Raw genomic sequence first — 14,715 nt, 5'->3', positions numbered from 1 at the left:
TTGTCTTTTGCAAGCCTCTATTTTTGTCTTTAGCTTCACCTAAGACTGCGGCACTGCAAGAAGTGTGAAGATAACAGATATATTTATGGAAAGAGGATCAATCATTAGTCTGTAAGACACACAATTATAATAACTACAATGTAGGTGCTGAGGTAGATTTATGAATAAGTCTGGATATTGTCTGTGTTTAGTTATGAGAACAGTATTTCCCTTTGAGGTTTAGAATTATTCCCCTGCCTTTGTCCAGACTGGTATGTGCTTTTAAACGGAACTGCATGATTCGATATACACTGATATGCCACAGGGTCACATTAGTGCTGTTAAACTCTAATAACCTCTTTTATATAGATCAGAATTAGAAAAAGGCCAGAGTAAACCACACAGACGAAATATTCAAAAAGATAAAAGAACAACAAAGTAGCTCAAAAGACTGAGGGCTAAACTGTAGTGTACACTCTTACTTACTATGAGTTTGTGATCTCTTCCCATTGTGACGACTGTCCTATTGATAATGGAGAGCAAAGACACCACGATGTCCTGAACGTGTTGAAATGTTTCCCCCTGCAGCACAAAAAAGACATTTTACAAAGCCACACATTTCACACCGGTTAAATAAAAGTAGTCATTTTCACATTTTAAAACTTTTGCAGAGCTTGGCTTTTCTAAATCAAGGTTCACTTAGGCTTTGCTTAGGCACAACTGAAAACGAATGCAGCCTCCCTCATTTCTAGTGCAGTAATTTAACTGGGTACTTGCTTTCACAAATTTGCTTTCAGTTGTTAAAATCTTGTCGAATGGTAATATCTGGTATATTATTCTAAATGCTTTTTAAATCTCAATGTATTTGAAAGTGTGATTCACCATTCAAAGGGTCTAGATACAACATAAAAGTTTATCTCTCCCTCGCTGGCTCTCATAAAGAGTATACGCCGCTCTAGGGGGCTCACTTAGTATTACCTTGGGTCATTAGTGTCCAGTGATGCATCTGCCACACCTCTGCTATAATATGCCACAGAGTGCAGTGTATTTCTGTGTACAAGGTCCAAATGATCTGCACCAAATTATACCTGCTTGTTTGGGTTGCGTAAGCTGAGGAAGCCTGAATATGCAAATCACAACATTAGCATAAGCAGGGAGAATGGCAGTCATGAGTGTTCCTGGTCACAGGAAATACGCTTGGAGGATGAAGCACTGTTGTAACTACCATAGTGAATTATGAAACCGATTTTTAGATGAGTGCACCCTTTTGAACCGGGACTGAGCCTTGGATAAATCATAAACCTGATAAAAGGAAGAAATTGGTCCTAAGAATGACTAATATAATAATTTCCAAACTTTTAGCCTCACTAACTCTATTTGTCCACCGGATATCATAGCAGTTATTTGTGACAATGATTGAACACGTAATGATTTGAATAAAATTAGGCAATAAATTATACAAAGTCCTTTTGACCGATAAAAGAGGATAGACAACATTCATTCTGAGTTAATCTATTTCTATTGAGGTGGCTGCTGTTTTACTGAATGCTATGGCAACACAAAAGTCTTGCAAGGAAAGAGCTACGAACGGGGAAGGTGAAGACAGGCATGACTCGCTTTGTATTACCCGTATCTTCCTTTTATCACAGAGCACAGTCCTGAGTGCGCAGCTGAGTTAGCGGGTAACTTATGCATTCGATGCAAGCTCTCAACGCCTCAGCGCCATTTGTTTGACTTTTCTTTGTGCATCCCTCTGTCAAGTTTGAGGCGAAAAAAAAAAAAAAAAAGAAGTACTTTGACAACTTTATCACAAACAAAAAAAAGCAAGTGAAGAGAGGTGAAACAAAGTGTAAGTGGTGCAAAACAAAACTACTAAATTGCTGAGGATACTAACTCAAACTGACTCAACACCCAGCAACCTAGAGCTATGAAACAGCAAAATTCTGCATAGGTTTACACAATCCTCAGCTTTATTGAAGGTGTCTAAAACATTTATCGATATACTGAACAACATGCCAATCAAGTGATCCATTTGTGAGGTGCTTATAAGGGCAGCGCTGAATCTCCCTGGTGAAAGCTGACTCCACTTTACCTACTTGGAGTAAATTCAATATCCTTATACTAATGTCAGATCCCCAGTTGCATTTGCTACCTCCTCTAGAATACATATCATTAGGTAGACCTTGTGCAGGCACTTCAAAGACCCGGTGGACAGTTACTACTCTGCGTATAAATTTTAATCTTTGCATTAGGGCTGAATGATTTTGGAAAAACATGTAACTGCGATTTGTTTCTGACAAGAACATGAATAGATTTGATATTTATGTCTTAAATCAAGGTTCAGCTCACATTTCAGACATGTCCAGAAGCTTTAACATTTGAGAGAAGACTGAAGTATGAACTCATTCATGGGGTCTAATGACACTTATTGGAGAGCCTAAATTGGGACTACTTTAAATGCTGGTTGTCACTGTTCAGATTTCAAGTCAATTTTGTTAAAGACTCAGAAAAGAATATGGTAAATCTGCAGTATGTCAGATGAAAGACCCCAATGTGTTACTGTTAGATGCAAAACGGCTATTGCAGAAGCTGATATGGTGAAAATGTTTTGAAAATGATGAGATAAACATGAAAAGAAAATGACACCGAGAGTTCACAGCAGACGGCGGTGACACAACTTACCACATTGCCTCTGCTGAGGACTTCCAGGATGTTGTTGAGCAGCTCTAGACTGTTCCGCCTCTCATCATGGGGTCCATCGACCATGCTGGCTAGTGCAACACGCAGCTCCCTCAGCATCATGGGTAACAAAATATCACGGCAATCTGTGAAACAAAGTGATTTTGACAGACACATTATTATTATTTTGGAAGTAATATATGAAGTAATATATTATATAAGAATGCAGTCTTAGTAAATAAAAAAGGCTCTAAACTATTACTGAACTTGGGTTGCTTTAAGCTGAGATGTTTTGTTTAAATAATAAGAATGGCAAGAATAAGAAATTATAAGATAGGACTTTACTGATTTCACAATGGATAACTTCCCTTAAAGCAGTACTAAGTATCTCATGCCCCTAGAGGTCATAAGCGCCACTGCAGGTGTCGTAGCATGTTGTAGTTTTTTACTCATGACAGAAAAGACAAAGGGAGAGAGGGATATTGTCCATCCAATTACACAATGGAGATAATTTTAGTTCACTCAAACTTGGCTGTAAATACCATAGATATCATATAATAAAGGCTAGATGTCTCGCACATGCTGCTGGCCATTGGAGGTCGACGTCCACACACGGCGGCCATCTTGCCACAGGGAGCTCGCTCACTCGTAACATTGTGTTTTATGGTGCATGTACTTTTTAAATTACCATAACTTGCTAAATTTTCTACCGATTTTCAAACAGTTTGGTTTGTCATAAACATCAGAGATGTACTTATGACACTGCATACATATGAATAAAAAAGAAAATCTTTATTTCAACATGTTCCAGCATTCAGAATATAGCCACGTTAAAAATGTTTGTAAGAAACCAAACCGTTTGTAAATCTGTCAAGATTTCAACGAGATAAGATGATTTGTGTGCCAGAAAGCTTCCCACTAGCTTTTATTATATGATATCTATGGTAAATACTGTTTAAGTGGTGCTAGCCTGCAGCTAGCTTTGCCCGTTAGCCTGTTAGTTTCTTCTTCGCGATTCTATTAGTGTGTAATGGTGACTCCAACCCAGAAGTTGCAACAGTTACTTAGTACTGCTTTAAAAATCACCATGAAAACCAAAAGATTAACAACATTTAAATCATCTGCAATGTTTACCTCATGTCGGGGGACAGAGTAATGTTTATGAAATATTTACAAAAATCGTATATACTTATAGAAGAAACCGTGTACTCAAGTATGAAGAACTAGAACGAAACTAAGTGGGACATTTGCTAATGACTTACAGATCAAAATGCATACATACATACACACATACATATTTCCCTGTAAATGAGAAGATCAAAAATGTTGCAAATGCAGAGTCCCAGAGGCCTTTAATCATTTGGTGCTGCACCTGTAGAGACAGCTGCACCCACAGTGCCATGAATAATGACGGCACGGGCCCCTGAAGAAGAAATCCAGCCTAACCCCACAATGGAGTCATATCAATCAAGTGTCTGTTTACAGTCTCAACCAGGAACACCGCTCCGTCAGCCAGGAAGTCAACACATCAATCACTGCAAGCCCAAGTTTTTGCTCCCTTCTTTCTAATTAATCATCATATTATCTGTTATTTAACATGTCAGTGACGCAACTATTATCTACAGAGAAGATGAATTAGAGTCGTTAAGTAATTGAGCAACGTCTGAATATGTTTTTTGTCACACTGAATTAATGCATTTGACAGTGTGGTAAAAAGAAAGTTGAGGGAATGCAACAAAATCTGTCCTATGTGTTTGTACATATTAGAATAAAGCAATTAGAAGGTCACCAAAGATAAAAGCATGCATCACCAGAAGTGAATAGGATAGGACAGTTAGCATTTTAAGTCAAATGTTGAAAGAGTGGTCTAAGTACAAAGATGTTAAGTACAGACAGAATATGCATTTCTCTTTTCAAGTGCAAGTGCACCCGCCTCTCTCTCTCTCTCTCTCTCTCTCTCTCTCTCTCTCTCTCTCTCTCTTTCGCTGTCCTGTTTGACTGCTCTGTCCCATCCTTCACCCCCTGCCTCTGCCCATCCCTCTCAGTGAAGCCGCAGGTAGAACTGAGGCCATTAAAAGCTCATTTCAACTGACGCTCGTTAGTGTCATTATAAACGAAGCTGAGGAGACGCGCCGCAGCATCGACCCTCACCACAACAGTCACTCTATCAGTCTCACAACGACTAAAATAATCCTAGACCATAGACCATAACAAATAAAAGTTAATTTGTTTACTTTTGAAAGAATCAAAGTTGACAGTCAGTTTAGGTAATAAAGGAGATCCATCATGGTGTAAAGTACTTTGTTTGTTTATTTGTTTGTATTTAAGCGCTTTTTCATGTAGAAGTTTTCCATCATAGACCATGGTTCTTAAGCAATCATCTGTACTGGGTTGTTTTTGTGCGGAGGACCTTTATCATCCAACAGCAAGAAGCTTCGACAGCTAGGACATGTACCGGTCTAGGAGGAAGGGGTCTGTTACAATAGAAATGGTGGAATGAAGAAAGGTGGTACCAAAAACAAGGTAAACCCCTTCCTACTTGACCAGTATACAGTAAGTATTCAAGACAGTAAATGGCAAGAATTCGGGCACTGAAAAACAAAACCAAAACTGTTTCAACTCTCTTCTGTCAGCATCGACTTTTCATCTCAGGAACAATCCCAAAGCATGCACATACAGCATTGTACTGCACTGTGTCTGTGTTGTCTGCTTTGATTCTATCTGGGTTAAACCACACCTCCAAAAAGCTTAAAAATAATGAACTACAGTGGGCTGCTGTAGTGCTCTCCAGGTGTTTCTCAAATCACATAAGAAACATTAATATCTGCTGCCTCAGCTGTTCCCAAAGAGTAGACCTTTTTAATCCTGGAGGTTTCAGACTTGTAAGCACGATCCCCTCAAGGTTGAGGTCATTTTATACGACGAAATGATTGCTAAACATAATTCCCAAAGGTCTCGAACCTTGCAGGCTGTGCTCACTGCTGACTGACAAAGAGGAACTGCTTTCATGTAGATGAAAGACATAGATATATTCAGGGCTCTCCAACCAGAAAAGTGGTTATTCTAAATAGCACTAAAGCTTTTTTTTATGTGCAAATTCAGCCTTTTAAAATTCCACTGGAATAATAAATATACCAAAATGTCATTGTGGAAAGCATTAATATAAAAATAAGTATACAATGTTGTATTTTTCTCATTAAGAGAAATATTTTCAACTTGATTGACAGACACTATGCACCCCATTCACCTCGAAAGGCCTGCTCACCTCGAGAGATGTATTTTTTCAACAAGATGTTATGTGGCCTAGATCCTTTCTGTCTGAGCCTTTCAGACAAAACTTTGGGGTTTTCTTCAAATCCGACAGATCCGGCTGGGATTGGCAGACTAACATCAGTCACAGCTATAATCCATACCCTCAAACCATTTTGAGGGTCTTGTTTGGAAGACAAGAAACAAAGCTGAAAGCAGAGCCATGAGAGAGAGGACGAGACAAGAAGATAGTTTTCAAACGAGGAAAATAAAAGACCCACACTGGACAGTCTTCAGAAAATGCTGTTGGACAATCTTCAAAGTAAATGGAGACATCTGGTTGTGGAGTCGCACTTTCACAAAGAGATGAGTAAGTGGGTAAAAACTGAAGCATAAGCGAGTCCAAAGAATTGGGCCGTGACAAACAGCAGCATGCGTTGTTTCAGGATTGTATAAGGGATTGTTTCATTCTGCTACGATGAGTTTAACAATGCAAGGAAAAAGCTGCCATGTTATTACCGTAAGTGGTTTTTCATAGCAAACTATAATTGATCTACTTTTTGGGGGGAAAAAAGGAAAGAATAATTATGATTCATTGACTTATTCTCTGCTGACATAAAAAGTCGTGAGGTACCTTGTCTATCACACATTACTTTATTATATAGTTGCCGAGTTATAGATGTGTCGTAATGTGTGCAGTGTGGCCTTTTATGTAATTAAGTGGCCTATAATTATCTGATGCGCTGTTTAAAGAACGGGAATACGTAGAATGTGTTTGGGCCAGCAGTCTGGCACGTCAACACTGAGCATAACTCTGATGGCTCAGCAGACAACTCATCTCCTCTGCACTCTATTTGTCCCCATTTGACAGCCAAACACCATAAACTATAGCGCATCATAATAAGATGCACTCCCTTTTTCTTGGGGAAATGTAAATCTCTCTTCTTTGCCACCATTTGTTTGTCAGTTTTGGCTCGCAGTAAGATGGAATGATGGTGAAGATGATAATGAGGAGGTTTGGAGGCAAAAACAACAACAGAATCTGGAGAAGAGGTTGGGAACACGCCAACTGCTGCCCTGCATGGGAGTGACAAAATGTGTCTCATCTGCGTCTCCATCGCTCCGTGTCACTGTAGGTGCCTCCGATCATTTCTTATTTAGACCCCATTCTTTTCTCCAATTTTCGGGGCCCAAACTGTCTGAACACATTTAAGATGTAGTGTCCTTCTTGTGACAGATAATTTCACATCTCACACACCCTGCAAAGTGCAATCCAGCGACAAAGAGGTAGACGCCAGCGAATTCTCAATGTCAATAACAAGTTCAAACAGGCATCTGTTAAGGCCTTCAGGATAAAAGCAAGTGCTAATTCAACATTGAAGTCATCAAAACCTTTCAACTGCAAATGGCAAAGACCTGCTTATGCTTTGAGAACACTTGAGTAAATATGGGGCATAAAAATGGGAGTAAATCCTGGACAGTTCGAAGCCAAAATGATTCGCAAAGAGTAAATGCGCCTATGAATGTGACACGGTAATCAAATTCGACTCCTCAAACTGACAGAAATGTATAAAGTCTTTGGGGAGCTAGGGAGATGGAAGCTCCTCAATTGTAGATAAAATCTTAACAATAAACTTCCTGTCTTATTTGTTGCTTAACTAAACAGTGAATTGTAGAAGTCATGGGGTAGTCAACAGCTTTTAATCTTACTTGCAACAACTTAGGTCGGTAACAATAATTAACTAAATTTAAGGTTTCATTATTTTTCATTGACTTTCCTAGACAACTCCTCAGATACAAAGTTGTCCCTACACCTCGAAACTTTCCATCACACCAAAGCTTAATTAAGTTATAAAGAATCCATTTGTTGTTTGGGCAGAGAAAGAAAGAAACGATTTGCTGCACTGGTTCAATGAATTACTGCCAGCTACACAAAGCTCTGTTGTTAACATTTTGTGAGCTGTCAAAGTAAAATACAACTTATGGATAATGCCATGCTACACAGTGTATACCTCAAACTCATTAGTTAATGTAATACACAGAGATGCTGCAAACTGCAAAAGGAAGCAGAGAAAGGACTTACTATTAAGATCTCACTCCATGATGGATTAATATGGAAAACAGTACAATTAATATTGAAAACAATGTCCCATTCATTCTTTGCAATGATTTGTGAATGCATGTGTTTTATGGGATTTTAATTTACATAAAAAAAAACTATTGTTTTCTTAGAACAGCATCTATTGTGTTTGCAGATCTACCCTCCACTACAGCAATCAAGGGCTTACTAAAATAGACACAGTAAACATAGTTAAGGGGTTATTTTAAAGCCATTTTGGGCAGAATAACAATCGAGAGTGCAAACAAACAATTGTACTTAGGTGAATGTGTCAAACATTATACATCTTCCTTGCAAATTTGAGTTTATTAAGCCATCTTTAATTTAAAGCAATAGACCGTGTAATTTGTGTTATTTATCACTTCTTTGGAGGCAGAAGTAAAACCCTCAGTCATTGTGATTATAGTTAAAGCCTGAAGTGACCTGAGGCTAATGCTGATTGGTGGAGAGAGTGGGAGCTCGCTCAGCACTGATTAAATGTGTGATAATAACTGTGCAGTCCACGAGTTGCCCATATTCATCAGACAACAGGCATCTGTTAAGTCAGCACACTCTAAACAATGTGAGAAACACTGCTGCTGTCAACCCCAATGAAACAATGAAAAGCTGCTTTGTTTACAACTTGTTTACTTGAGTTTCGCTTCTTTAATCTGCTTTCTTTACAGACAGACGCTCAGTTCAGTGCAGTGTATTTGGAGCTTTGACCAGCTTTAGAAAATTAGACGGCAAACAAAATGACAGACTCATCCCTGTGTAAGCCTGCTCTTTGCTCGCCCTGATCTTTTTCCTTTATCTGAGCGGCTGCTCTCAATCTGTCACACTGTTCGGGGCAAGGCATAATTTGCCTAAATTGAGCCATGACATTGCCTGTAAATTTAATTTAGTCAGAAAAAGATTAATCCATATGACGGGATGAGGGTGCATATGCACCATGTGAGGGTTTATTTGCATAGACTGTGCGCTGCCAAGTCTGTAATCCCAGGATGCTGCTTCAGTGAAACAGTTTGGTTCAACTTGAACAAATCCATTCCTTCAAAACGAAGTTCACAGAAGCACCAGTCATGACACTGCAGTACTGTACTGCATATACACATGCTTTTATATTTAGAACCGGGATTTTGTAGGAGCTGATTTGATGATTTGTGTGAAGATTATATTACAAAATATTAAAATATTAAATAGTTTGGTGAAAAAAGTGATTATCCAAATGTGCATCACTGTGTACGGGAGGCGCGTTTAAATCACATAGGCATGTAATACTGAACTTACATAACATTAGCCACATAGCATGATTGCCTAGACCATGTTTCAATGTTGATGACTTTGGCAATTATGCTATGTGGCTAACAATATTGTTGTATTTTGTACAGTTTGGAGTCAAATGCCAAAAGGCTTTATTTTCATCAAATTGGAGAATGAAATGAAAGTAATGGCACAATGTTAGACCGATCCCTCACACAAACAGACCTGTGCTGAGCTGTTGCACTGACAGGGGTCTGACAGTTCCCCAGACACTGGTCCAGCGACAGGTGAGCCTATTAAATATGTAGCGCAGAGCAGCGATAGGACACGGGGCCATTAGCCATTATATATATATATAATAGAAATCTCCAACATACTTCAGCCTCTTGACCAAATCAAATCTCTACAAACAGGCCTGATTAGAATCCCAATGCATCTCAATTTCACAGGATGTCATCGCTCATTTTGAAAAGCATGGGTCTGGATAGAAACGACTGTAAATGACCAATGTGCAAATGAAGCAATGAATAAATAAGAAATCTATCACTGGAGCTGGTGGGGGGTGCAGACAGCTCTCTGGCCAGGAGATAGATTTCAGTCTGAGCAGGTTCCAAATAAATGGAATGGATCAATTCAGCAAAGTTTGATGACAAAATAAGTCCAGTGTCTTCTTCTGATTAGCTCTTTTTCCAGATCTTGTGCTATTTTGTTTCCATCTGAACCACCTCCAACCTGTGGCCTGTTTGTAATCACATCCCTTGTTTACACATTCTTGCCTCTTTCACATTGCTTCATCATCCATCTTCCCCATTGCTGTGTCTGTCTCCTGACCCCCATCCAGTTGTCATTATTTTATGATGTTGTTTGCCCTCGCGGCCAGCCATATTCCCAAAAAAGACACTGAGCACACTCAGGCCTCTGAAGGGATAGCCTTACCATATTTCTCAAAGGCAGTCGCCTGGGCTATGCCTTGGATTATGTAGGCATACCCATGTACAAGTGTCTATTATGTTTCATGTGTCCTCTCTCTCTCTGAGTGTGTTGAGCTCATCGGTCACACCATGAGGAAATGAACAATTGGAGCAACAATCAATACAAAGAGACAGGGAATAACCAGTGACTTTTAAAAATCATTTGAAACTGTAATTACCTAATGATTAATTCAAGTGCCGAGACTATGTTTGAACCTGGTTTATTTAGACTTACTTAAGAGCCACTGCTTAGTCGAGACAACTTGATATTTTGCAGTGACCCTGGGCTTTCATGATTCAAGGCAGTTTACATTTTGTGTGAATAAATTGCAAATGAAATCCAGCCGTTCATCTTGTCCATAAGAGTATTTTTCTGTACAAAAGCTGTGTGGGATTGCAGTGTCAAACAGGACAGTGCATGTGAGCAGGAGCACTGATGATAATAACAGTGATTGTGTTTGCTCTGCTCTGATTGTGATGCCAGTGTGAACGGGAAAGGAAAGTGATAAAACAATGACAGGATGCATTTTCTCCTCTTGAACCTGACATTTGACATTGAAACTGCAGTCACGCCGCATCATGAAGTCTGTGCTCAGCACATACACATGGAGCTGTCGTTCAAACGCTACTAAATGAAAAGTACGTCAACAATCCATGTCCCAGTGTGCCCCTGTGGAGGACAACCTATTACAGGATGGGACCTCAGTGAAAGAGACATAAAAATATCAAGAAATAATGTCAGCGTTATAATATATTGTAAGAGACAATAATGAAGAAGAGATTAAAGGATATGGTGACGTTGCACTTTGTGGGGCGCCGTCATTTTGGACTGTCCTCTGGCACGAGCGGGAGGGACAAGGAAAAAAGCTTATCTATCAACTTATCTAGTTGGATTGCATGCTATATTTCATTCAAGTGTTGCTCTTCTGTTGCCACAAAAACAACCCAAACATCACTGTCATGGTAATCAGCCTGTATTACATTTGATTGCAGCTGTGAAACTCACCAGAGTGACATGACCTTGGGAGTTAAGAAAGCTTTAAATGAGTACCAAACGGGACTTGTAGCTAAACATTAAAAGAGCAATTTTGTATTAAATTTGTGAACATCTTGACTGTCGTGATGCCCTTATAAAAGTTTACTGGAGTGCATAAGAGCAAATGTAGCATGACCAAACGGCTTCAGCGTATGTGCTACCATTTAAAAAGCTCCGGGAGCAGACAGTTGTGTTGCTGCTCATAAACCTCAAATAAAAAGCTGCCCGGTGTGGACGAAATAAGTATAGTGTAGGGGTGTAAGGTTCAGCTATCTCACGGTTTGGTTCGGTTCACGGTGCAGCACCCACAGCTTGGTGCATCATATATATAATAAGTTGGCTTTGAAATAAAATAGCCTAAATGTTCATTATTAGGCAGTATAAATTGTAAAGCATTAATGAACTTATTCTCAGCACAAACACAAAGTGATGACAATGATGCCGCTTGAGTGCCACAAAAAGCGTGCTTGGTTCACCATTTGTTTCAAATTTTTCAAAGCTGCTTTATAATAAAATATACCCCTGGCCTCACAATGCAAAAAACTAAATAGAAAACAAATTGGTAGAACTCAAAAGTAAAAAAAATAAAATAAAAAATTGCAGTGCACTGTCACTTGTCTAGACGGCCGTTAAAACACGCACAGAGCAGCACATTTGATTTGAGGCTCGTGTTTGGGCTGTTCCTGTACAACATTACCCTTGTACTGTTTTGGAAACAAAGCTGGATAATGACCAAGACTGGATCTTACACATTTTTCTGAGCTGGATCTATCATTCACCACAGCCTGGTCATCAACAGAGGAACCCATTACAAAACCATACTTAGTTCATGTTTTTTTGGAGAATGTAACTTTGCAGGTCTGGGGTGTCTACAGGCTTCAATTTAGCAGTAAATGATAAATGATGAAGTATAGGCTTTAGTACAATGCTATGGTCAGATTTAGCATCATGGCGAATTGCTTTGTTGCACCTTATATTACACTGGACCTTTTAGCTTTCTTCCGTTGAAGTAAAAGTAAAAATCTATGACAATTTAAACAAATGATCTGTAACCACATAAGGATAGGATAGGATAGGATAGAATAAGGATGTTCAATATTTTGTGCAAAAACAGAAGACCGACCTTGCTTTTGGAAGAGATGGCTGCTCACAATCTCAGTCATGGACAGCACTTTGTGTTTCTGGAGTTTCTCAGGAGGAATGCAGGAGTAGAAGTCGTGCAACAACTGACTGAGAGAGAAAAATGTTGATGGTTATGCTTGGTAAACATTTATTATTGAATATTACTGAATACAAAATACACAGAAGATATGTAAGCTTTATCATTCGTTCTTTCTATCTTTTGGACGCCATGTAACATCTACACTATGCAGCACTGCAGACTAGGACAAGGTTGCAAGACGACAATAATGGAAGGTTAACCTCTTCATTCATCACATACTGTGCCTTTTTCAATGAAGAAGTGATACAGCCAGAAAAACTAAATACATTTTAGGTTTAACTATGTCTTTTTGTGAAATGTATAGTCTGCCCTGTCATATGGCCTACATGTTAACAGTACAGAACAGTAACAGTTTCCTTTACAGTAAACTGTCTGTCTTTCTTTTTTGGTAGGTACTCGTAACACTGTATTTCCAAAACCATAATTTTATGCAAGATAATGTATTCTTGCCTTTGTACTATTTGGTGAGTAATGAGTTTGGCCGTGTGAGAATAAAAAATTAGATGTGGACTAAACACGCTCTAATGAAGACACAGGTAGAGCCTGAACCCAAATACCATTTTAGAATAATTAAAAAGGCTGGTTGAGAGTGCAGGAGCCACTTAGTAAGATTGAACGCTTAGAGCATGGCAACCATTTGATCTTCATTTGTTTTCTGTCCACCACTTTGCTTCATCGCCCCAAACTCTGCCACACAATCTGTCCAAGCACTTTCAGTGATTATAGACAAAGCACAGCTCTGACACTTAAGTACCATGTTCAACCTGATTTTGATGTTGAATTTCATGAGTACAGAGCCCCACCAGTGCAGCAAGCACAATGTAGCTCTTCAAAATGACTAATCAAAGTAAAGAGTGGACAAATTGCACATTGAACTTAACAGTATAAAGGCGTGAACCAAGAGATCTGATGATTTATTGCCTTATTGCTGAACCATTACATAAGTGCTATTTTCAGGCTAGTTTATATTTGCACAATACATATGATTTTTAATTACCTAACATTAAACCAGTGCTTTTACTCTATATTACCCATACTCAGCATACTTCAACACTGCTGGTGGGTTAGACGCTTTAAAAGACGACACAAGAGGTACTACAAAGCTTTGATGTCCACCTCTCACTCCGTGATTGGTATTCACACTGCTTGTCTTAGCCTTGGGCACTTCTGATCAAATATTCAAAGGCGACCCAGCCCTTAAGTTCAGTCTTAGAGTGAGCGTGTATGGTAGCATGCAATAAAAAAAAAAGACTAAAAATAAATAAATAATTGTACATAGGGTTCAGGACATATTCATACCCTTGTTAGTATGCGAAGTAAGATACTGAAAATGTTTAATTTAGGGAGCTTGCATGTTGCTTAGAGCAGCCTCTGCTGACAGCAGGGGGAATTGCATGCAATAAAAATATGACACAAGCTATTTTTTTGCTAACAAGTCAATGGCGCCATGATGAACGCAGTATGAGAAGAGAACTGCTCAGTTCTACCTTTGGTACTGCACTTAAACTACAGAGTAAAGACGATTCAGGAACCTTAATCTATGAAAAACTCCAGGACGACTGAAAGCTTATAAAGATCAGATCACTTTAGCACAAGAACAAAACTGGCTAAAGTAAACAGGATTACTCAAAACTGTGTGAACAAAGCAAAACACTACTCCGAGTATAAAACATAGGAGGAAACATAGATTTGCATTATACGCATTTCCCCTGTCATTGTTATAGAGAAATTTGACTTTAAAATCAGACTCATGCATAAGAAAAATGTAAATAATTGAAAGAGGTCTGAAAATGGTCTTAGCCACTGCATATGAAAAGAATAAGCGGACCGACTTATTGCCTTTCAACTGGTGTTTCTGGACAGGTGTTAGAGGTAGCAGCTTGGTGACACTGTGTTGGCATGTTTTCATTTCGGGAGTTGGTATGGCAGATGTGAGCGAGGCACATAAATAGCAAAGACACAGGTCACGGGGGGTCAGACCATAATGAACAACGAAGCTGACAGGTCAAACCTTTTAATTATTCAGTAAACTAATGAGGCCATGATGAGGAAATGTGGCAAGTGAGTGGCAAGGGGGAACATAGCATTAATGGATGCCCGGATGATCTTTACCTAGGTAAATCATACAGGCATAAATAGAGGCTCACCTGAGCAGTTTACCATCAAAAACCTTCTCAACATCTTGGAGCACTGTCGGTAGGTATTTCAGGGCAGCAAC

General features: G+C 39.1%; 1 protein-coding gene across 2 annotated transcripts in view; it reads right to left on the bottom strand.

The window, feature by feature from the left end:
* The window catches only part of dock2 (dedicator of cytokinesis 2), a 92,168-nt gene that overhangs the window by 49,764 nt on the left and 27,689 nt on the right, over positions 1-14,715 (bottom strand). For both annotated transcript variants that reach the window (XM_079557362.1, XM_079557361.1), the window contains exons 23-26: positions 14,645-14,715; positions 12,399-12,505; positions 2,662-2,804; positions 466-561 (exon numbers count right to left, since the gene is read on the bottom strand). In XM_079557362.1, coding sequence (XP_079413488.1) covers positions 466-561; positions 2,662-2,804; positions 12,399-12,505; positions 14,645-14,715 — 417 coding nt within the window. The remainder of the gene's footprint in view (positions 1-465; positions 562-2,661; positions 2,805-12,398; positions 12,506-14,644) is intronic.

Source organism: Gobius niger, assembly GCF_951799975.1.
Source record: "Gobius niger genome assembly, chromosome: 5".
In the NCBI taxonomy this organism is placed as follows: domain Eukaryota; kingdom Metazoa; phylum Chordata; class Actinopteri; order Gobiiformes; family Gobiidae; genus Gobius; species Gobius niger.
The sequence above is the reverse complement of the archived record's forward strand: the minus strand, read 5'-3'. Positions and strand labels throughout refer to the sequence as shown.